This window comes from Balaenoptera musculus, chromosome 1 (assembly GCF_009873245.2).
Source record: "Balaenoptera musculus isolate JJ_BM4_2016_0621 chromosome 1, mBalMus1.pri.v3, whole genome shotgun sequence".
Lineage (NCBI taxonomy): Eukaryota > Metazoa > Chordata > Mammalia > Artiodactyla > Balaenopteridae > Balaenoptera > Balaenoptera musculus.
This window is the reverse complement of record NC_045785.1, coordinates 14,135,776-14,159,662: the sequence shown is the minus strand read 5'-3', so window position 1 is coordinate 14,159,662 and position 23,887 is coordinate 14,135,776. Positions and strand designations below refer to the sequence as shown.

At 55.0% G+C, this 23,887-nt stretch overlaps 1 protein-coding gene across 2 annotated transcripts in view; it reads right to left on the bottom strand.

Moving 5' to 3' along the window:
- PAX7 (paired box 7) overlaps positions 1-23,887 on the bottom strand; it is a 100,187-nt gene that overhangs the window by 5,111 nt on the left and 71,189 nt on the right. For both annotated transcript variants that reach the window (XM_036867458.1, XM_036867454.1), the window contains exon 8: positions 2,155-2,401. In XM_036867458.1, the coding sequence (XP_036723353.1) occupies positions 2,155-2,401 (247 nt within the window). The remainder of the gene's footprint in view (positions 1-2,154; positions 2,402-23,887) is intronic.

Sequence of the window (23,887 nt, the reverse complement as noted above, 5' to 3'; positions counted from 1 at the left end):
TTCCGAGTTGGGCAGGCGCCCCTGGAGTGGGGCACAGGGCTCTGGGTGTGACTAACGCCTGCCCCAGGCCAGGGCTGCCGCCGCCGCCGCCGCCGCCGCTGGAGCTGCTCTAAACTCTTTATCAAGAGCATGTGTGTCCCGCTCCGTGCCCGGGAACACGGGCTGGGGCAGGGGGTCACCCTGGCCCCTCTGGAAACACTCCCGCGCACATGCAGGCACCCTGCTCTCAGATATACACGCACACGTGTGTTCTATGACCCCATGCACACACATTCACACAGACACAGTTATACACACAGACAGCATCATGTGTTCACACCCAGATGCACAACTGGGCACCAGTACACACAGCCACACCTAGGCACACACTCAAGCAGACCCACACCCGTATGTACACTCTGTACACACACATACTCCCCAATACACTTACACACTCCAGCGTATGTACATGCTGAACACACGTGTACATACTGCCACACATATTCGTACACTTACACACCTACACACATGCACACATATTTGTCATACATTCCACATAGCGACGCAGGTCAAACACAGGCACCTACCTAGACACTGAGCCACATGTACACACCTGAACACACACTTCAACACACGTGCATATGTGTTGTAGCCACATATACTCACATGACCAAATGTGTGCAGGAGTGTTCACATACAAACCCACATGCAACCACGTGCACACGATATGCTCATTTATACTCACACACGTGTGTCATACACACATAGACCCACATGTGCCACTCACACATTCACATATATACATATAAACATACCTACACACAAGATGTGTGTACTTACACGTGCATGCCGAAACACCCACACACACACACACAGACTGTAAGGTATCCATGACGCATGTATTCGCACTCGTCCAGATACACGTATGCGAACATGCATATATACAGGGAAGGGGCTGCGAACACGGTTGGGAGGCGGAGGCCGGCACAGCTGGCCCTCATTTAGCCGTGGAGGCCAAGGCTGCGTGAGGAGGGGTGGGTGGGTGTGGGCTTAGGAAGCAGAGGTCAGTGGGGCTGGGTCAGGGCTACAGTGAGGGCAGAGGAGCCCAGAGAAGCCCTGGGGCTGGAAGGTCACACCCTCTTGTCACATGCCCTTCTGACTGGTTTGACACCAGCAGGTGACACCTTTGCCGGGGGCGGGGCAGGAAGAGCAGCCTGTGACCTCGGCTCCCCGGGCTGTCTTGACCGGCCCTGCTGCTGCCCCGTCCGTCCGTCCATCCCCGTCCAGCTGGAGGCTGTGGCCCAGCCTGCCTTTTGCAGCCTTTGGTCTGAGGGTCTGCCGTCTCTGCCCCCAGGCCAGGTGCCAAGGGTGTGGCAGCTGGGATGGGCACCTGAGACCAGCTCACCGTTTGGGGAAACCAAGGCTGAGGATGGGGGCAGGGGAGAGAACTCAAGATACTGCTTTGCCCTATAGCAGGCGTGGGGCGGGGAGAAAGGGGCAGGATCTCTCACGTGGCCACCACCAGCACACGTGGCTCTCCAGCACTCGAAATGTGCCTGGGGCAACCGGGGAACCGAATGTTACCTTTTGATTTCATTTTATCCAACTTAAATTTAAAAACTGAAATTCGCTTTAATTTAGTGGTTGGGAAACTTTTCAGTATATTTGAAACAACTTGGGTGTGTAAATCTACTTCCCCAGTTGTAAATTTGATGCAACTTGAATGCAGATCAAGTATTTCCAATGAAAACAGCATCTGAATGAAAATAGGCTGGATTTCAAAGACAGTGTATGAAAAAAAGAATGTAAAAAAAACCTTATTACTAATTTTGTACGGATTACACATCGAAATGATCATCTCTTGGATATACTGGGTTACATAAAAAATGTCAGTAAAAATCATTCCACTTGTAAAATGTGGCCACTAGGGAATCTTAATGACACTGGTGGCTCGCATTATGTTCCTATGGGGCGGCGCGGCTCTAAGACAGTAGTAGTGTCTCAGCATCATCCTAGGACAGCCGTTCCGCCTTCTTGGAGCTCAGTTTCCTCACCTATGAAATGGGCACCAGCACCCCAGCACCACCTTGCTGTTCTCTACAAATAAGCGGGAGGTCCTTGGAGGCGGGCAGGGCAGGGAGAGGGAGGGGGACGCCCAGGGCGCCAGGCACTCACTCTGGCCATACTGGCCGTACTGGTAGCCGGCCACGGGGTCCACGCTGTAGCCGGGGGTGCTGTAGGTGGGCGGGCAGTAGGACTGGGAGGTGGGCAGGCTGTCTCCCGGCTTGATGGACTCAGCGCGCTGGCCGCAGCTGGCCGCGATGGAGGTGGCAGAGTCCAGGCCGCCGTGCAGCGGAGAGATGGAGAAGTCGGCCTGGGGCTGCGGTGGCACCGCACTGGGGTTGCTCAGAATGCTCATCACCTGCGGGGGAGAGACCGTCAGTGCTGGCGCCGCGGCAGGCGTGGGGGGCTCGGAGGAAGGACCTGGCAGACGCAAGGGTGAGCAGGGCAGATGCCAGGCTGGCCTTGGACAGGCCTTTGCTGGAGTTGCTCCCTTGAGGTCCCTGCAGACTTGAGATCCTCCATTTACCTGGCTGGCTTGCCTTTGTGGGTAAGATGGTTAGCGGTTTCCCTGGTCAAGTCCTGGCCCATGGAACCTCCCTCCACGGAGAGCTTTTGGGGGCAGGGCAGGCATAGTCCCCCTCTCTATCCCTGGGCCTGGCTCTGAGGGGCACCTTATTTCTGTCTGCTGAATGAATGAATGTATACATGCATGAACGAATGACTGACTGAATGAATGAATGAACCAGCTAATTATGTCTCTCCCATCAGACTGGGATGCCCCCATCTTCCAACACAAAGGTTAAAGACTCTGGATCTGTCCAGCTTTACCCCCCCCCATCCTGTGCTAGGCCTACTATGCTCTTGACTTTGAGCTTCTGCCCCTACATGGCCAATGCTTTCAAATAGCATCGATTCTGGCAGCTCCTGGATGTCTGTGACCATCACCCCATTCCTGCTTGGCCTGGTTTAGCAAACAGGAACTCACCATCGGTGCTGGCAACCCCAGCTGACAGGGTGAGGTTTGTCTCTAGAAACTCAGCTTAAAAACCTGGTGTTGGTTCATTGGTGTGTTCACTTATTCATTCAACAAACATGCACTGATGATGACTACGGCTCTAGGCCTCAGGCTGGGCCCTGGGACTTCAGAGGACGAAGAGCCATGGTCCCTGACCTTGACCGGAGGAGTCTCTGGGTCTGGTGGGGGTGGCAACTAGCAACAGATCATCAGGATACGGAGTGATGAGGGGCATGGTAGAGGCAGCAGAGGGGGCTGTGGGAGCCCAGAGGAGGGCACCCAGGCATCCCGGTGGCCCAGCTACTGGAGAGAGAGTGGGAAAGGCGGTACAGGCAGCAGGTGCAGGCGGGGTGAGGTGCAGGTGGGGTGTCCTGGTCAATCCAGGAGAGATGAGGGGGAGGGGGATAGAGAGGCAGCCCTTGTGAACCTGACCTGCAGGGCCCGGGACCCTGATGACCTCCTGGTAATGCCACCCTTTATGGGGAGGGAGGCCCCAGGACCAGGGGTGGTCAGTCTTGCTGATAATCTGCTCAGCACGGAGCTGAAGGGCCACGCTGCAATCCATGCTGGGCACACGGTGTGCTCTCTGTTGTCCCCACCCCGCCCCCTGGGGAGAAAGCAGGCTTTGGGCATTGGAGCAATGATCTTTTTGCCAACTAGACACCTTGTGAAAATTTTCACCTTTCCATTTTTGACCCATCCCTGCCACAGGCATGAGGCATGGGCGGGGTGGAGGGCATGGATGTGGAATCCTCAGGCCAGGGGCAGACACTGAGCTCCTCCACTTACTGGCTGTGCAGCTGCCAGGGGTGACCTGTAACCCCTGTGACCGCCCCCATCCTTAGAGTGTGGCTGGGAGGTTGAAACGGGCTGTGTGTGTGGAAAGTGCTCAGGTATCAGCAGCCCCAGATCCTCTAATCCTCCTCTTCCCTTTCTCCTTACCTTTCCCTCCTCTTAGCAACAGACTCGTGTGACTCTCCCAGTGCAGAGCCCTGCAGAGAGGTGTGGGGTGGAGCCATGGGGCCCATTTCTCGGATGGAGAAACTGAGGCCCGCGAAGGGCTGCGGCTTCCCCAGATCTCACAGCAGGTCTGCCAGGGAGCAGTCCAGGCCTGACCCCACTCCCCTGATAATGGCAAGTCTGACTCTCAAAGATGGGTTTTAACCACGGTAGAGGTTCTCACTCCAGATGTTTGTTCCCTGGCAGCTGTTGGTGGGGGTATGCGGTGGGGTCCCTCACCCCTGGGGGGCCTGGTTCCTCTGGAAGGCCATGAGCACAGCCTCCCCCTGACTCTTCCCACAATGTACCCAGAATGCTCCCCTCAGCCCTGGGGGTCACCCCTCCTCTGTCCTTTCTTTCTCCACCCTCTCCCAGAGCCAACGTCAAGGGCACCAGGCCCGCTGGGGCTGGACTTTGTCTCCACCACAGCTGGTGGGGTTTAGGTGGGACTTCACGGGGTGTCAACCCAGTGAGATGGCAAAGACACACGGGGATGGGTCTGGGAGAGGAGACACCTGGACTAGTTTGGGTGTTTTTAGGGAGCTGAGTTCTCCCAAACTCACTCTTTGTTGAACACACTTCCGAGGCCTCTCTCACGGCAGGGTCCACCCAGGGGTGCTGGGGTGCTGGCGAGAGGGACCCGGTGAAGGGGGTGGTGTGTGAGGACGTCTGACACCGCTGAGCTGGGTTTGTTGCTCTCTGACTGTTGAGATGGGGTCCTGGGTCTGAGGAATTTGCTGGTGTGTGTGTTTGGTGGGCCTGGCGGGGGGTGGGCGCGGTACTCAGGAATCTCACACTGCCCTGGGGTTAGGAGACCCGATTCTCTTCCAGGTTGCCTGTCAGGTTCCCAATCTAGACCTCACCTTCCATCTAAATTAAGAAAATCACCATCATCTCATTCCCTATCCCATATAAACACTAACCCTGCTCTTCCCTTCAAGGAGGCCTGGGCCCCAGGAATAAACTTAGAGGCTCAGGGAAAACACACAGGCCCCCATTTCTCTTCCTTCAAAACGACAATTGTGGGGCTGGGGAGACTCTTGTGAGGGTTTGTCAGCTCTGGTGAGACCCCAGTTTAATCCTTATCTCCTGCACAGCACCCAGATGCCACCCCCAGAAAGGATGGGATGGAGGGGACAAAGCGGGCGTGGTTAGGGAGAGGAGATGGGTGCTTTGGGGGATGGGCTGGGAGCTGTGCATAGACCCAGTACTCATCCTGCAAAGCAGAGCCCTACAGACAACCGCCACCAAATCTGACGACATGGCTTGAATTATCCGTGGCTCCTCATACCTCCCAGATAAACAGGGCAAAGGCTTCTTGTGACTGGACCTCTACCTGCCTATCCCAACTCCTCCCACCCATTCCTACCTTGCACTTTATGGCCCAGCTATCCCAAACCATATAGTGTTTCCGGAAGACATCCTTCATTCATTCACTTATTCATTGATCAAACGTTTCACAGACTGCTACTATGTGCCAGGCTAGAGATAGGGCCAGGCTGTGAGCTCTTTGAGGGCAGAATGGAACTGTGTTTCATCCATCATTGCAGCCTCAGTGCCTACATTGTACCTGCTACATCCTATAAGCTCAGAAAATCCTATTGAATTCATGCATATTCACTTAGCAAATATTTATTGAGCACCTAATATGTGCCAGACACTAAGCTAGGCACTGAGATACAGTAATAAACAGTAGCAGCGCCACGACCTCCTGGAGCTGCCAGTCGAGTGAAGGAGGTTGACAACAAATAAATCAACAAATAATATAATTTATGATACTGATAAACGCTACGGAAGAAAAATAGAATATGTGGAGTAGTCAGGCAAGACCTCCCCAGAGAGGTGAGATTCAGCAAGGCCAAGAAGAACCAGCCAAGGGAAGACAGAGCAGAGAGTTTTCCAGGCAGAAGAGTCAGCAAGTGCAAAGGCCCTGAGGCTGGAACACGCCTAGCAGGTTTGCGACATAGCAAGAAGGTCAACGATAAGACTGAAGATCCTCGGAGCTGCAAGACTTCCTGGAATGCTTTGTCAGAAGGAGCTCGTGTGGTGCCCAGTGGCTCGGGGGCTTGGGCCCTGGGTCATTAACAGACAGCTCAGAACCAGCTCAGGCCCAGGGAGCTCTCCCTGTAATGGGATTTGTTCAATGGGATTTGCCCTGGAACATCAAATCAAATCCACATCTGGGATAGGTGTGAATGGGGGGCGTGCAGCATCTGCCTGCTCTCTTCCAGAGTGCCTGGAGGCCTGGGGATCAAAGGGCTTCCCTTGCATCCAACCCCTGTCTCAAGGCATGACCACTTCCAAGCCGATGGGATTGGACCCTCCTAAAGAGAGGTAGGAGAGGGGAGCACTGAATGACTTCTCCAGCAAATGGGCTATTACCCCCGTTCTGCAGATGGGGAAATCGAAGCACAGGAACGTGAAAAGGAGTGCCTGAGATCACACCGCCAGTACGTGGCAGAGCTGGGATTTGAACCCGTGTCTCCCTGACCCCTAGCTGTGTTTCTTCCCCACAGCAAGCTGTGTTGGAGAGCACGAGAGAGAGGCCCTCGGCCACCCCACTGCACAGAGCCCCGCAGGCCTACGTGGCCCTCGCCGGCCTGTGGCTGGCCCATAGGCCCCCGGGAGTCCCTCTTTGCCTGCGGAAGCAGGAAGCGTTTGCCCAGAGTTAGGGGCCCAGCCGAGGTCTGGGGCCTGCAAACTTTTGAACTTGAGGAAGTCCTGGTCTGATGCGGTAATCCACCCCCCTCCAGTATGCTAAGGCCTCTCCCCCGGTGGGTTTTACTTTTTTCCCGGTGACCTTGCTTTCACTAATGTATTACTTCTTGGTACGTTACCGTTACTAACTCAAAATCAATACCGACCTCCACATCTGTAAGGTTTTATCTGAAGGCAAATCTCTGGGCTGTCTGTCAGGCTGAGTGACAGCCATCCCTTCCTCTCCCCCTCTACCCGCCATGCCCCCCCACCCCAAGCCCCTTCCTTTCCCTCTGCTCTAAATCAGTCCCAGCCTCCACCAGACTAAATCAATAAGGGGCCGGCCTCACCCCGCCACCTTCTGCCGCCGGGGAGAGGCTTCTAGGTTTTGGGGGGTGGGGGCTGCGGGAGCCAAGCACCAGCCCCCCTTCCACATCCTCTGCTCACCGCCCCCTCCCCCGGGACGTGCTGGCGCTCCCCTACTTTAAAAGAAGGGGATGGGAAAAATGTAATTAATTCCCTCCGTTCCTGAGCTGGCCCCGAGGGCCTGGGACAGAGGAGGCTGAGCTGTGAGATCTGCACCCTCTGTGATAACCGAAAGTGGCTTTGGGAGCGAGGCTGCAATTAGAAGGGGTGATCACCATCATCGGGGCTCCATGGCCAGGTTCGGGGTGGGTGAGTGGGCCCATGGCAGGATGCAGAGGGGGGAGGGAGGGGCAGGGGCCGAGACTGGTGAGGTCAGGACGGTGGACCTGGAGATGAGACTGGGGTTAGAATGAGGCCAAGGACCACGGGACCAGCGACCAGGCAGCAGGTGGGGAGCCCCGCCTCTGCAATGCCAGAAGGGGACCCTGAGGCCTCAGAGGGACAGCTGTTTCACCGATGGCACTCGGCCAGTGAGTGCTCTGAGGGGCTTCCCTGCAGCACTGGGGGCCAGGATATCTGCATGAGCATCCATGCTCTGCCGCTAACTAGCTGTGACCCTGGGCAATTTCTTTAACCTTCTGGACCTCAGTTTTCTCATCTGTATAATGGGAATGATAGTAATTGTAGCTACCTATAGGGTTATTGGAAGGATTAAATGAGTAAATGCACATAGGATGCTTACGCAGTGCCGGGCATGTTATTTGTTCTTGGTAAATGTAAGCTCTCCCCCTCCTCTTCCTCTCTCCCGACCTTCCACCTGGATTAGAGGGGACATAGCTTGAGACAAGGCAGGCCCAGGGACCTCCTCCCTGTCAGGGACCCTGTCTTTTCTATCTCTTCTCCCCCATGGGGCCAGGCACACAGTGGGTGCTTTCCGAATGGCGCATCACTCTGCCTGCACTCTGGAAAGGGAGCAAGGCGTGTGTCATGCGGACAGGTCATACCCCTCTCGGGGATGGTCTGGGGAGGCCCAGGTCATGGCTTGCCTTGGTCCCCAAGGGTCCCTGAATGTGCTCATTTGTAGAGAGTGGCGAATCTATGAAGTCTCCAGCTGAGAATTAGCGAGGCCCAGAATTCACACACCTGCACAACACACACACCGCACAGAGCAGTCCACACTGCACCTCCACAGGGACACACAGCTGCACCCCAGAAGGTGAGACAACTCAAAACACCTCTTCTCCAGATCACCACATGGCTTTTCATCAAAACTCCAATAAACTGTCATGATAAACTTCACGTACGCCCACCTACCCTTCTTAAACTCATCAATGCACTTTTGTGCACACACCTGCACGTAAGCACATCTAAATACACACATGAAAGCTGGGAGGCACCTCGGAGATTGGCACATCTTCAGAGATGGGGAAACTGAGGCTCAAAGAGGAGCAATGGTTTGCACTCGGGCAGAGTGTCCCCGAAAACTAGCGGCAGTGTAGCCGGTCCTGGGGCTCACGACGGCCACCCCTCCTGCCGGCAGGCTCCGGTTTGGCCCCAAAATGACCGGCTGGCTTGGCACACTAAGCGCTTTGATCTCCAAGCCTCAGGTCTGACTGCAGCCCTGCCTGGTCCACCCGCTTACTAACTCATCCCCCTGACTTCCACAAGAGTTGAGAGGGGCATGTTTTGGGGGGCAGCCTGTTCCCATTGTCAGGGAGAGAAGGTAAGGGCACAGCTTGCCAGGAATGGAACACAATTTCCGTCTGCATTACATGAAATATGTCGCTTTGGACCACAGACTGTCCCAGGCTAAGGATGAGCCGGGGAAGCCCAGTTCATGACTTGCCTTGGTCTCTCAGCGTCTGGGGTCCGAAGTCCATCTCTGTGTCCAGATAAACCCCGTAAGGGCAGGCTAAGAGCTGGGGAGAAGGCACAGGGCGGCTCCCCTGGGGTTTGTCTGCTGGGAGACTGCTTCTCCATGTTGACTGCCCAGTGCAATCACCTGGAGAGTCTTTTAAAATGTTGATGCCAGGACCTCACCCCTTAGAGCTGCTGATTAGTTGGTCTGAGGGTCTGGTAATCGAGATTTTTAAAAGCTCATTCCTCCAATGATTCTAGTATGCTGCCAACTTTGAGAACCACTGCTCTCAGATCATCACTATTGTTGCTACACACACAATATGACTACACCTCCACACCCGTGTGGGTGAAATCACGGCCATGCACACAAAATACACACAGACACTCATACCGGGATAAGCACAGCATTATACAGACAAGCCAACATGGACACACAAAGAATGAGACACGCGAACAACTGCCCGCCCTTACGCCATCCACACACTTCACAGATGCACACGGGCAAGCAGACCTACACACACCGCACACCGCAGACACACATCACACAAACGCACACCCACCCGTCCCGCCGCCTGTCCCCAGCTCCATGCTGGGATTAGTGCAAGCGAGAAATCACCCACCCAGAGAGACGCCCACCACCGCTGCTCCCCCTCTCTCACGCTCAATTCTCCGCTAAGAGGATCTGGGCCCCCTCCCCTCTCCCTGCCTCCTGTGGACAGCGGTAATGGGCTTCGGGTGCTGACTCTGAGCATCCAAACAAGATTTTCCGCAGGTCTCCCTGTCGCCGCCCCCCCACTTCGCCTTCCATCTTTCTGCTTGTGGCCCTCGCCTGCCACACCCTCCACCAGCCACATCTCACACAGCAGCCCCCCGCCAACCAGGAGAGCTGGTGCCCAAGCAAGCATCCCTCCCATGTCTGACCCCAACCCCAGCCCCCTGACTCCTGTATCCCCTCACGCTTGTCCCCACCCAGTCTTCCATGAAGGCCATTCTCTTGCATGAGCACAGCACCTTACAGTTTCCAAAGCCATCTCCCTTTAAGCCTCAGAACCATTCTATGAAGTGCTGTTACCCCATTTCTCAGATGAGGAAACTGAGGCTTAGGAGGGGCTCACCCAGAATCACCTAGGGGATGAGTGGCAGCACTGGGGCAAGAACTCTTGACCCCTGACTTTTAGTCCAGTACTCTTGCCCTGCACTGGCTGTGGTCTTCACTTACCATATGTGGCTCTGGGTCATTCTTAGCTCTGTGTATGTGTGTGTTGTGTGTGTGTGTGTGTGTGTGTGTGTATTATATGGGAGCATATAGGGGATATTGCATGTGTGAGACTAGTGTGGGTGTGTATGCATGCAGGTGCACTTGAAAGTATTGTGTGTATGTTTAGTTGAATTTTGTATGTGTGTTTGTGAGTCTGTGTGTGCATGTATGTGAATATGGTGTGTGCATGTGTGTGATGTACGTGCACGCATGTACACATGAGAGTACGTGTGCAGGTGTGAGTTCTGTATGTGTGCTCCTGAGTTCGTGTGAGAGTATTGTGTGTGCATGTGTGTGAGTATCGTTTGTGATTCTCACGTGTGAGTGTTGCTAATGGGTACAGCACGTATGTCTGGGCACATGTCCAGTCTGCCCCTCTAGTTGATCTCACCAAGGGCACACACTGGGGCTTGGGGACCTCAGAAGCTCAGAGGGCACTCGGGAAACAGCTGGTCACTGACTGTCATCTCTGGCCCAGAGAGCCCTCCCCACCACCAGAGTCCACCAGCTTCTCTCCTCCCTCCACGTGGGAGTTCCACAGACCAGACCCAAAAAGACTCAGGAGTCAGGCTCTGTTTGATTGGAGAGGAAAGCAGGGAGAATAATTTCTGCAGAGGAAGGATTCAGCCAAGACTGTGGTAAGAACCTCCTGGTGTGTGAAGGGAGACACTCTGAGAGACGAAACCAAAAAAGGGCATCACTGAGAGAAAACTTTCAGCCCTGCCGTGGTCCCCCTTTCTGCCCTGGGCACAGACTGACCTTGACCTTGGATTTGACCAAGAGCTGCTAGAGGCACATTTGCTGTCCTATTTATTCCCTGTGCCCATCACACAGTAGATGTCTAACAAATATTTATTGAGTGAGTGAATTCATGAATGAATGAATTTACTTATCTTTTATCCCCAGCACAGGGCCTGGCACAGAGTTGGGTGGATGAAAATAAATGGAAGGTCCCTCCTCTCCCCTCAACTCAGTGGGTTTCAGAGCCCCCTCTTCACCCCAGGGGTCCTTGATGGCTTAGCTAAAGGCTGTTTCGAAAATGGGGGGGATGCACAGAATGACTTCCCACTCATTGTCCAAGAAGCTAAGACTCTCTCTCTCTCTCTCTCTCTCTCTCTCACACACACACACAAATTTCCAGTGTTTGGTCTACATGTCAACCTCCAAATATCTGGAAACATCTAGAAGCATCTAGAAACACTGGTGGGGCGGGGGCTGACTTTGGCTTCCCCCTCCCTAGGCGGATCCTGGGTTGGCCCAAGTCTGAAGGGGTCTGTGCCAGGATGGGTCCAAGGGCTCCTGGTCCCTGGCGGGTGCTGGAGCTGATGGGGTGCGGTGGGATTCAGAGACCATTTCTGATGGCCTGATAATGGCGGATGGGGATTAGCGCAACTCCGCTCTCAGAGCGGCGGTGGGGTTGGAGAAGGAAGGGGCCGATCGCCGGGAAAGATATGACTATTTAAAGATAATGATTGCATAAATTTAATTAGCACACTTTCACGCGGCAAATGGCCGTTTTGTAATTAATGTATCTGGCCTTACTAAGCATGAAAGATCCCATCTCCTCCCCCTCCCCTCCAGCTCCCCCTCCTCTGCGGCCCTAATGAAAGACAGAGAGCAAGTGACAGAAACAGTTTGTCAGTGGCTCCAGGTGTCAGGGGCCTAATTGGCTGAGCTGAAGGGAGGAGGGGGAGCCGGGAGGGCTGAGAGGGGGAGGGAGGGGGGCCTCCTTGACTTTGGCCGGGCCCAGGTTGGGAGAGGAGGAGGGGGACACGGTGGCCTGGGCTCTCGGGCCCCCTGGCGTGGTGGGAGTGATCCCCCTCGGTAATTACCAGAGACGAGGACGCAGATTGGCCATGGCAGGGAGTGAGTGGTGGCAGGGAGGCCTCGTTAGTACCTGGGCAGACAAGCTGGCACGTATCACAACGCGTTAGGGACTCACGGCCATGACGGCTCAGGCCCTGCTTGGTCCTCTCCAAGGAGCAAAGTCCCTTAAGTGGAAAGAATGAGTGAAAAAAGGAACAAACCTCAGTGTCCTCTTGTATAAAACAGCCCCTGGTTATCAAGAGGCTCACAAGGAAACCCGATCATAGCCTTCCATAATTAAGCACCTACTACGTGCCAAGCACCTACTATGGGCGGGCAGCGCTGCCATTCACTCCTTACCACAGCTGTCAGAACAATGTGGATTTTCATCTTTCTAGAATTGGAACGCATTTCACCATCCATAGCACCTTGCTACGGCTGTGGTAGCAGTGACACCAGCTGTGTGCAAAGGTTTTGTTGAGGTCTTCTGAGAAGATCAAGAAAGGGCCACCATCAAATCATCTTAGGTTCAATGAAGTACGAGTATTGGCTGTTCCATGTTACAGATCAGGAAACTGAGGCTCAGGGGGCTAAAAAACCTCACCCAAGTCTGTACAATCAGGAAGTGGTGGACTGGGGCTTGAACTCGGAAGGTGTAACTCCAAAGTCGATTCTCCTTCCAGCATCTATCTCCGGGACCCACTGCAGGGCCAGCTCGGCACCTTTCCTACACGCATGGTACCACCCCCTGCAGGCTGCCTAAGGTGCTTGCCGGGCCCCACAGGGAAGTCTTTGTTAGGTGGGTATAGCAGTCAACTGCAATAACGTCCCCCGAAGTTAGAGCTGCCTGGTTTTCTTGTAGGGTGAGCAGGTAACGGGGTCGAGCGGGTTCCGGCCGCCATGCCTGACCCTTACGCCGTGGCCGCCTTCTCTCCCACCTCTCTGACAATGACCCTCCGCCGGCTTCACCAGCTGCCCTCTGCCAGCCTCAGCCGCCAGCCCCTGCCCAGTTTTCTTGGAGGAAGGCAGGGCAGGGAGGCCTTGAGCCAGCCTCGGCCGGGTGGAGCAGGGCCCAGCCAGCCCTTTCCCGGACCAAATTCAATTTCGAAGTTTAATGAGTTTGTGGAGGAGCCGGGTGAGCTCACTGACGCCACTCCTTGCCGGCTGGGTGGTTCCGGCCCGGCCACCGAGCGAGCAGAGCAGCGGCCCGGGCTGGGAGAGCCCTGAGCTCCATCGAGAGTGGCGGGGGCACTCAGTGAGTGAAAAATGTCAGAGCAAATTGCTCTTGACAGCGTTAATATCTGCACCTCATAGCAATAATTACATGTAAATAAATAGCAAAATCACACTCAGCTGGAGGCAGCTTGGCGAGGACAGACGCTGCTAAGGACCAGCTGGGGACCCGGGATGCTCTGCTCCATCCTTTTCTTTCCTTCTTAGAGTCTCTGCTCCCCCCCTCACCCTCAACCAGATTCTTGCTGCAGCACAGAGCAGGGACCTCAAGATCCCGGCCACCCATAGTAGAAATGGAGGGGGAAAAGAAAACATGTGGGTCCCCCCGTGTTCTCATCCAGCCTAAAGGAACAGCTGGACCAAGCATCCTCCCAGCCTCTTTCTCTCCTCTCCCCCTGAGCATATTATTCTGTCTCCGGGTCTCTATAGAGAGAGGCCTCTGAAATCCACATCTCTGCCCTGAGCTCTCTCCTGGGCAGCCCCCTGGCCTTGACCTCCATACATCTACCCTGATCCAATCCTCCTCCTGTACTCCCTGTATCTGTCTACGATTACATCAGCCTCTTGGTCACCCAAACTCCACACGTCCAGTCATCTTTCCCTCTCCCTCAGTCTCAACATCCATGATGTTGCATGGCGTCACGTACCATGCCAAGTCACAAGAGAATATGGCACAACTTCTTGGAGTGTCGACTTGCCCTGATGCTAATTAATTTTATTGTGATGGTCAACAAATATAGCTCCACAGTGGCAAAGCATGCAAAATGAGCCTGCATTTTAAAGCTAATACATAAAAATCTGTTAGAACCCACCCCCAGGGCCTTGGGGGAACACACTTTGGACTTTGGAGAGAACTTTGAGAAGCCCAGTGTGCAAGCAGAGTTGCCTCTTGCTGCCATGTTCGGAGGCTTCTGGGTTTGGTTTTGTTCTTTTGTCTGTAAAAGCAAGGACCACGTCTCATCCACGTCTGGGTTCACAATACTTAGCAAAAAGCCTTCAGAGGTATTTGAGGGAGGAAAGAAAAGAAACAAAAGGGAAGCAAAAGGCTAGGAGGAAGGGGAGGAGGGAAGACAAAGGCATCAGAAGGTAGGAGATAGGGAGGAAGCTGCCGCCCAGGGAGTTGACACTCTCCAAATGAGCCCAGGGATGACAGGTAGCTGGATTGAACTCGGGGTTCCACTCTCTCCTCCCCAGAGGGTCCCTGTTCACTGGGGACCCAGCCTCCCTCCCACTTCCTGCTTGCCCTGTAGGGAGTTCCCAAGAGTTAGGGTTCCCCTGCCCGGTGAGAAGGAGCTCAGAGGGCCGGCCCTCCAGCTACTTCACCGCCCTGCCTGCCTCGCCTGCACAGGGAAGGCAACGCAGGCTCCATTCTTTGCGAAACAAATATCTTCTCCGGAGCAGCCCCTGCATCCCACACCATCTTGTTTAGCTCACCGACTAATCCACTTATCGAGGATAAAGCGCCTGTGAATCCCCATTTGATAAAGGGAGCCACAAAATTAGCAGAAACGTGCCCACGGCTCCGATGTACCAAACAACAAGAGTCTGGGGACGGTCACGGAGAGATGCTGTCTCTTTGCAGGCCCCAGGCTGGGAGAGATGCGGGAGGAGACAGCAGCTTTCTGCTGGTGCTGCAGGCTGGGAAGGCGATGCCCTGGGTTATTTGAGAAGGGGGTTGGGCAAGGTGGGGTAGGAACCAGAATGGAGTGCCCACCCCATCCTCTACCGCATGCACCCCAATGCAGCCGGTTTCCCAACTCCCAGTACAATCCAACTCCATGACCCTGTGCTGACTGCACTTCCAAAGGTAACCAACCATCTGTAACCCCAGCTAACAGGCTTCAGTGCTTACTCCATGCCAAGCAGGGTCCTAAGCATTTCCCGTGTTAACCTATTTTCTCTCCTCACAACAACCCTGTGAAACAGGTACTGCTGTCATCCACATTTTATAGATGAGGACACTGAGGCCCAGAGAGGTCAAGTCATTTGCTCAAGATCACACAGCTGGTAACCACCCATCCCAACTGGAGAGTTATTATCTAAAGCTCTCCCATTCGACCACGACCAATTTGAACTCAACCTGCATCTCCAACCGTGGTCCCCAACTCTGACAGAAGTCCCCAAAACCACCTGGCAGTACCCCCAACGATCCACGGTCCCCTCCCCTGCCACTATGTATAAGAGCCTTCAAATGGCTGAAGCCTGTATGCCCCCTACATGGTTTGATGACTGTCTAATTCACCTCCCGGGGTCACTGTCAGAGCCAAAGTTGTTCTTCTGTGCCCTATGTCCACCTTTAGTGCTTCTGTTATCAGGGCTATAGGGTCCTCCCAGCAGGCTCCCAGAGGTCTCTCTGCTTTGCCCCGAGGGGTTCCGGGCCCTTTGCTGACACAGCCTCCTAACCATGGCTGCAGGATTATGAATATCACACAGATGAGAAAACGGGGACTTGGATGAAAACTCAGCTCATCTGAGTTGAACTGGCTCCTCTGAGGGTGGCTTTGAGGAAGGGTCAAGGAAGAGGGAAACCAGGAGGGGATTCTGGAAGGTTCGGTCCCTATGCTGCCCACACACCCACCAGCTCTGGCTTGGGGAAGAGGGGCAGGTCCCAGGCCGTGGGGGCGGGGACATTAATCACAGGGGAGCCCCTGTCAGGGTGGCATCTGGAACTAAAGGGAAACACTCATCAAAAGGCCAAGACTTTTCACCCTGGGCTCTGGGGGCTTGGAGACCAACCACTGCCACACCAGGAGGCCAGGGCTGGGAGCAGGGCATCTGGGGTTCAGGCCTGGGCTTGAGAAAAGGTCCCTGCCATGGACACCGGGACCGCAGGGGAGAGAAGGAGCATGGAGAGTAGCTGTGCTCTGGCAGGTTCCCATGTCCCACTGATCCTTGGCAGGATCCCAGGGTAAAGTTCCTTCCCTCCCCAAGGCCGCACAGCTAGGAGGTGGTGGAGCTGGCATTCAAACCTGAGTCTGACTGCAGAGCTGGGTATGTGTCTCCCTCAAGCCCTCTGCGCCTCCCCTCCTCCAGCTTTGGGGTCCTCCCTCCCGGCTCGGCTCCCGTCCCCGTCCCATTTCTGTGCGTTCATCTCCCTCCAACTGTGTCTCTGACTCTCCATCACTGCCGTCACCCCGGCCTCTCCCTGTTTCTGCCTTTTGCTTCCTGCCCCAGCCCCTGTCTGCACACTCTCTCTGGGTTGCTCTGTCTCCTTTTCTTTCTCTCTGTCTTTCTTCCCATTTCTGTCTCTTGGTCTCTGGGTGTCTCTCTGTTTCTCTCTGTCTCTTCTCTCGTCCTGCCTCTCTCCCTCTGCCTCCACCGCTCCTCCATCCCTCCCTTTCCCTGACCATTCTGCATATCTGTCTGGACTGACCTCCCTTCTCTCCACCAGCATCGCACACCCTGATTCTCTCTATGGGTCTGTGGGTCTGTCTGTCCACTTTCATGCCCCTCTGCCCTCCACTCCTACATACCTCCAACAGGGAGCACCTCCCAAATCAGCCCTGGAGCCTAGTGTGCCAGAATTGAGGCCACTAGGCCGGGAGGCCAGGCCAGCACCCTGGTCCAGCTGGCTGTCAGCCCAGCACTGGACTGCAGGCTGGAGGAACCCTCAGCCGACCTCCTCTGTTCCCCTGCTTCTTCCTCTGAGGGATTTCGGCAGCTTCCCTCCAAGGCCCCTTCCTTTCCCCTTCCTCTGCTGCCCAGGGTGGTCCATTCTGAGTCACTCAAGGAGCTTATGGGGCATCTGAGAGCTGGGAGGGCATAACGAGGTCATTTCAGCCAGTGCTTCTCAAGCTTTCCTGAACATGGGAATCCCCTGGGAGCTTATTCAAGTGCAGACCAGACCTGGAGAGGCAAGGGTTCTGTTCTGGTAGCCGGGCACAGAGGACAGAATTTAATCTCTGGCATTGGGCAGACCTGGGTTTTGGATTCCAACATTGTCCCTTGCTGCTGACCTTGAGCTTTGCCCCTCTGTCAATTCCAGGCCCTCAGGGCTCAGTGAGGACCAAATAGCCAATGGGGGCAAAAGCACATCGTTGACTCCTTTGGTTCTGAACAAATCGGGGATTTGTTGTAATTATTATGAACAGTAAAGGTGCTAGAGAAGTAACCCCATTTCTTTGGGGGCCAAAGCAGGGTGGGACCCCAGTTGGGACAGCCGCTTCCTCCAGAGGCCTAGAGAGGGAGACTGGAGTTGGCTGGGGTGGGAGTCAGCATCCAGGGGGCTCAGGGAAGGATGCCTGGGCAGTTAGGGGTGGTGGGGGGCATTATCTGTGATAGGGAAGGGAAGGCAGCCCCTGGGGGAGGCTCAGGAACATCTGCCCCCAGGCATCACGTCTCAGTTTCAGCCTGGACCGTCCCCTTTGTGCAAGACACTTGCCAGGGCTCTCGTGGGACCTTAATCCTCCGATGCCACAGGTCACACCCCGGTCTGGCAAGAGGGTCGCCCGCGTGCTGCGCCTCCACGCTCTCTGCTGGCCCCCAACAAACGAGCAGGATGGAGGGACAGGGACCAGGCAGGGATGGGTCTCCCTCTCCTTGCCTGGTGCGCGATCCTTGGAAAGGTTTCCCAGGGCTTTGTGTCAAAGCAGGGATTGCCCGTGCCACTTGGAGCAGAGGTAGAGATGACTGTAAATGCTGTCCACCGACGCTCTGGAAGGATCCGGCCATTGCCACACCCACCATGCCCTCGGGAAAGCCCTGCTAATCCCTGAGTCCTTCTAGGCAGTGAGAAGTGTGGAGGGCTACCGCAGGTGTCTCTACTATAAGAGGAGGCAGTGGGTTAACTACTTCAAGTGAGCCTTCCAGCCCGGAGACTGCTGGAGAGGGGTCTCAGTTCAATTCAAACAGCCCTGCCCCTGAGTCACTTCCTAAAGAAAGGGGGTTGAGGGTCAAGGTGCTGATGCGATGTTGACAAGGTGAAGGCTCGCTAATCCGGTGCCTTGGATGTGCCAGACCTCACACCAGCTGCCTCGGATGGTGCCTTCTTTAAAATATAGATTCCCCTGCTCCCACAGCAGAGCTACTGTATTGACCTATCAGGGTGGAGCCTGGGAATTTCGATTTTTAACAGGCATTCCAGATCATTCTGATGCACAGCTTTGGGAACCACTGACTCTAACTGAAGCCCCTACCCTTCTAAGAACCCACTCTCCAACAGTCTTGACAAAACCAGATCCTGCCTGCACCCCCAGAGATGGGGGTTCTGCCTCCCCATGACCTCTGGCCCCTGCCATCACCCGCATCATGCTGGCTCTCTCTGTCCCAAACAGACAGCGCCCTGGGGCTTTAGGCTGGGATTGTGAAGGTTCCCTTTTGCTCTCCCTTTACATAATCTGACCTCTTGTCATCTCCTGAACCTCCAAGGTAGACCCCAGCTTGCCAAGGAAGGTGGTGGGAAAGCAAAGGTGGACCTCCAGGTGGTCAGTCCAGTCCAGTCTAGCTTGGGATCCCCGAGAAACATATTTCCCTTGTCAGGTGGGTGCGGGGGCCACAGATACTTCCCTACCTCCCCACACCCTCTTGTCTGGGGGCATCCCCTCCTCTCTGGAGGCTTCTGGCTCCTGGTTTCCTTGCTTTCTTTTGCCAAACTAACTGGAAGGTCTTTGAAGGCAGGGACCGTGGGGCTGGGCATACGATGGATGCTGTGACCAATGCGGGCCCACCGCTGTTTATCAGACCCCTACTATGAGCCAGGCTTTGTGCTGGGGCCACACGCCCCCAGAAAAGCCTGGTTCTTGTTTTAGGGGGAGAGAGCAGTATCCAGAAAGTTAGAATTCAGAGGCAAAACTGCTACCCTGGGAAGGAGTGCGGCCACCCAGACTGGAGAACGGGAAGCTTCTCAGAGGAAGTGAAGAGGGCTTGGCTGAGTGATGAGAAGGGAGAGTGAGAACATCCCAGCAAGTGCACCATTGGCTAAGAGGAGCGACTGAATGGAGGATGCCAATGAGGGAGGAAGCCCTCACTGGGGGCGCTACCAAGCAAGGAAGTGCCTGTCTGCGGAGCGCACTCGCTCCCCCGGCCCTCGGCCACCGGCCACCGGCCACCACCGTGCGCGCGTCGGCTGGGCCGGCGGAGGCCGAACCCGCAACCGCACGCCCCGCGCCGGGCCCGGCGTTCCGGGCGGCGGCCAGGCTCGCTGCTGCTCCCCGATCTCAGGCCCGGGCCGCAGGAATTAAGCAGGCCGCCGAGCCCGAGCGCGTCCTTATCTCGGGGAGACAGTTGTTGGGAATCACTTTGACTGAGTGGTTTTGTCTCCCCGCATTTTCCACTGTCAGGCGGCCTCGGGCCATGGATCAAAGGCGCGCGGCGGCGGCGGTGGAGGCGGCGGAGCGCGGGGAGGGGCGGCCGCGCGGATCCGGCCCGATCCCCCCACCTCGACGCCCCCGCCCCGACCCGGGTCGGCCGGGCCCGGAACCTCGCCCAGTCCCTGCCTGGAGCCCACCATCAGCGGGCTGGAGAGGAGAGAAGGGGAGAAGAGGGAAGACAGAACGGGAGGGGCTGGCGGGAGGGGGCAGAGGGTGAGGGGCGGGGAGGGGCTGGAGAGGGAGAAAGAAGAGGTGTTTGCGGGAGAAGAATGAGAGAGATTAGGGGGAAGAGAGTGGGGGAGGGGGACTGGATTTGAGAGGAGGAAGGATGGAGCAAAAGAGGGTCGGATGCAGATGGGGCTAAAAGGGGAAAAGGAGCAGGAGAGCTGGGGATTGGGGGGAGGAAACGGGAAAAGGAGAGAACAAGGAAGCAGAAGAAAATAAGTGCAGAAAAGAAAGCAGCGGTTAATTTCCCATCAGCTGGGCCCAAGAGCGCGTTCTGGGCTGAGGGAGGGCACATGGAGAGGAGACTGGCTGGAGGAGGGGGGGGGGCAGGGCAGCCTGCCTGCGCAGGGCTTGGGGTGGAGACGGTCCTCCCTCCAAAGAAAGTGCTGGCCCTCGTCACTGAGAAGGAAAGGGAAGCAGAGAGTGGTGGTGGCTGGCCGAATTACCCCACAGGAGCTGGGGTGGCACTCAGGCCTGACCTTGCAAAGGTCGCTCGCGATGCCTGGGGGACACTAGCCCAGGTCTCGGATACTCCCAGGAGCCCCAGGAGAGGGGCCTCCTCTGCCTGTTTCCTCCCCATCAGCCCCAACCCCACAGCAGAACTCCCAGGGGCAGCTCGGAATACCTGTCCCAAACCCTTGAAGGTGTTGGAGAAATGTTCCCAGCTGGGGCGAGGGCCAGCAGAGAGAAGGGACTGGTGGGAGGGTCTGGAGAGAGGGGGGAGCCCTGGGGCTGAGGCTGGGGCAGGGCAGGGCAGGAGGGTAGACAGGGAGGCAGGAAGGAGCAGGGGAACTCAAAGGTGCTGAGAAGAATTAGTTGGGGGCCTGGCCCTGCACCAGCTCACTGTGTGGCCTTGGGAGCCCCCATCTGCAAACAGCTACCCGGCATTGTGCCAGATGCCAACCTGCTCTGCATCTATCAGCACGCTTACTCCTCAGACTGGTTCTATGAGATGGGAACTATTTATTAGCCCCACTTTACAGAGGGGGAAACTGAGGCAGAGAAGAACCTGTTTGGAAGCACCCAGCTAGAAAGTGACGGTCCTGGGGATTGGGCACAGGCCCAGGGATTCCAGAGCTGGTATCCTGACGCCTCTCCTCTCCTGCCTCTTAGGGCACTGGGAATAGCCGAGATCAAAGAATTTGGGGCCCTCAAAGATCTCACCAGCGAGTGGGAAACAGACCATTTTTGTGACATGTACTGGCTAAGAGCGTGGTCACTGGGGCCAGGCAGTCTGAGTTCAAGTCCAGGCCCTGACACTTGCTAGTTCCTGATCTTGGACAAATTGTTTAAACTGCACGGTGCCACTGTCCACCACCTCATTTGCAAGACAGAAATAATTCCAGGCCCTCCCCTTCCAAAGGAGATGTTATGAAGATTAAATGGAATAATCCATATAACGGGTTTAGCACAGCACCTGGCCTGTGGTATAAGGGCTCAAATAAATTGAACCATTATTATTATTACTTAATATTTGTCTAGCAATACAGGTACTTTTAATATACTGATAAAATGTGATAAATGCACAGGGAAAGCACAACTAACCCAGCATAAGGGGGTGCAGGAAGGCTTCCTGGAAGGAACCAAGTCTTTAAAAGTAAGTAAGAGTGAGTCTGAGATGATGACAGGATGGTGGAGGAGACCCAGGCAGAGGGACCAGCAGGTGCAAAGGCCTGGAGGCAGGAGACAGTATGGCCCTCTGGGGACCCTCAAAGTCACCCCGCCTCTCCTATCTGGGTACATGCCTGGCCTCCCAGGTCCGGCTGCCCTGCCATCCCAGAGGCCTCCCTCCTGCTGGGGACCCCAGGGACGGACCTGAGCAGTTCTGAGTCTGCCTGCTGTATTAAATACTAATCTCTCTCATTTTCTTCCCCTCTATCTGCCGGGACTGTCTCGTTCAGAGCCCCCAGCCCTGTGCTAATCAGAAAGAAGGACAAATCCGCTATTTGCATTCTTTCCCACCAAGCCAGGCAGGTCAGGTTGGCTAAACCCCCAGCCTGTTGGGAAGCTCACCAGGCCCAGGCTGGGGCCCCAGGAGGGTGGAGAGGAGGCGCAGGGTGGAGAGGAAGGCTGGCCCCCACCCGGAGACCTAGAGGCTGTGACTCATGTGCTCATACAAAGAACCCATGGGAATCACGGACTCTGAGCCTTTCCACAGGCTGACCCCTGACCCCACACCATCACCACTGATCACGGACTTCCTTTCTAGAAGTTGGTCTCTCACTTTCATTGCACCGCTAGGGAAACTGAGGCCCAGAGTGGAGAGGCATCTACCAAGGTCACACAGTGCGTTAGAAGCAAAGTCTGGAGGGAACTCAGATCGCCTGACTTTCCAGCCAGTGACCAGGCCTGGCCTGGGCTGAGCCGGACCTCCAGTCCCAGAAAAGAATGGCTAATTCAATTTTTCCCTTTTCCATTATGGTTTATTACAGGATATAATGTAGTTCCCTGTGCTCTACAGTAGGACCGTGTTGTTTATGCATCCTATATATAATAGTTTGTATCTGCTAATCCCAAACTCCCAATTCGTCTGTCCTCCCTCCCCTCGCCCCCGATTTCTAATTAGGGCAGGGAGAAGCAAAGAGGGAAAAACTGTCACTTATTAAGCTCTTCCTCTATGCCAGGCGTAGTTTTAGGTATTTCACATGAATAGTCTCATTTATTTCTCAAAATCCTACAAGGTGACCAGTATTGGCCCCATCTTCCAGATGAAGAAACTGAGGCTCAGAGAGCTCATGTAACTTGCCTGTGGTCACATAGCAAGTAAGTATAGAAGACCTGGGATCCAAAACCTGGTCTGTATGATCATTTCACTCAGCCCATGATGTATCTGAATTAGACACAGTTTTAGCATTTGCCATAGTATTTGCTGCTGTCCAGTCTGCACCAACCTCTTACCCCTTCCCTTATTTTCCCCTGAGCAAATGCTACCTTGCCCTTTGAGACTCCTCCTCCAGGAAGCCTTCTTTGACATGCCCTCCCTTTCCCAAACTCCTCTGCTCTCCCTATCCTGTCTGACCAGAAAGCCCTCTAAACTGTCAATAACTGATTCTCTCATTGCTCTTTGGTGGTGAGCGGGGGTAGTACTGTCTCCCCTAAAACATACTTGGTAAGAGCAGAGACAGCCACGTGTTATTTCTTTTTTTGCGCCTCCCTATACATTGTGTTAATAACAGGAGCTAGACAAATGAATTTGAAGGCAATTGAACATACTAACATTCAAACTAACTGATCAGCTGCCTCAAAAATCTCTTGGGTACGGACCACAGCTGTGTGTAGTCAAGCCTGCAATACTCCTGGGGGTTCACCAACACTTGCTGGAGGCCTACTACGGGCCAGACACTGAGTTCTGTGTGTCACTAGAATGAATCACCATGCACAGAGTACCACTGCCTCGCCTGTGGTCCTACTGAAGACCTTGGTCCCTGACATCAAATGGTGCGTGGAAACATCTAGGTCTCCTCTTTCCCACGTGTTTATGCCAGGCCTTACTCTGCCCATGGCGAGGGGCAGAGGTCAGCTCCTGCCCACATCTTCTCAAGGTATAGGGTCTTGATTGCTATAGATGTATCAGTGGTGGACAAAAAAGAGGCCCAGAGCATCCCTTGAGGGCAGCCCTCAATCCACAGCCCTTGTCCAGACTCAGGGAGATGGGCTCAAAATGCCGTCTTCCCAGAATCCCACTCAGTCCTCTAAGGAGAAAAAGCCAGGGTTGCCCTCAATGGTAAAAAGACCCCAAAGTTGGGGACTTCTCTGGCGGTCCAGTAGTTAAGACTTCTCCTTCCAATGCAGGGGGTGCAGGTTCGATCCCTGGTTGGGGAGCTAACAAAGACCCCACATGCCTTGGGGCCAAAAAACCAAAACATAAAAAGCAGAAGCAATACTGAAATAAATTCAATAAAGACTTTAAAAATGGTCCACATCAAAAAAATCTTTAAAAGAAAAAAAAGACCCCAAAGTCACCCAGAAGCCAGGCAATAAGCCAGGCCCCTCAATTCCTAGCAGGGCCTGCCCATAGGCATGACCCGCCTCCATCACCAGTATTCTGGAAAGTTCCTGATCCTGGTCTCATCTTTC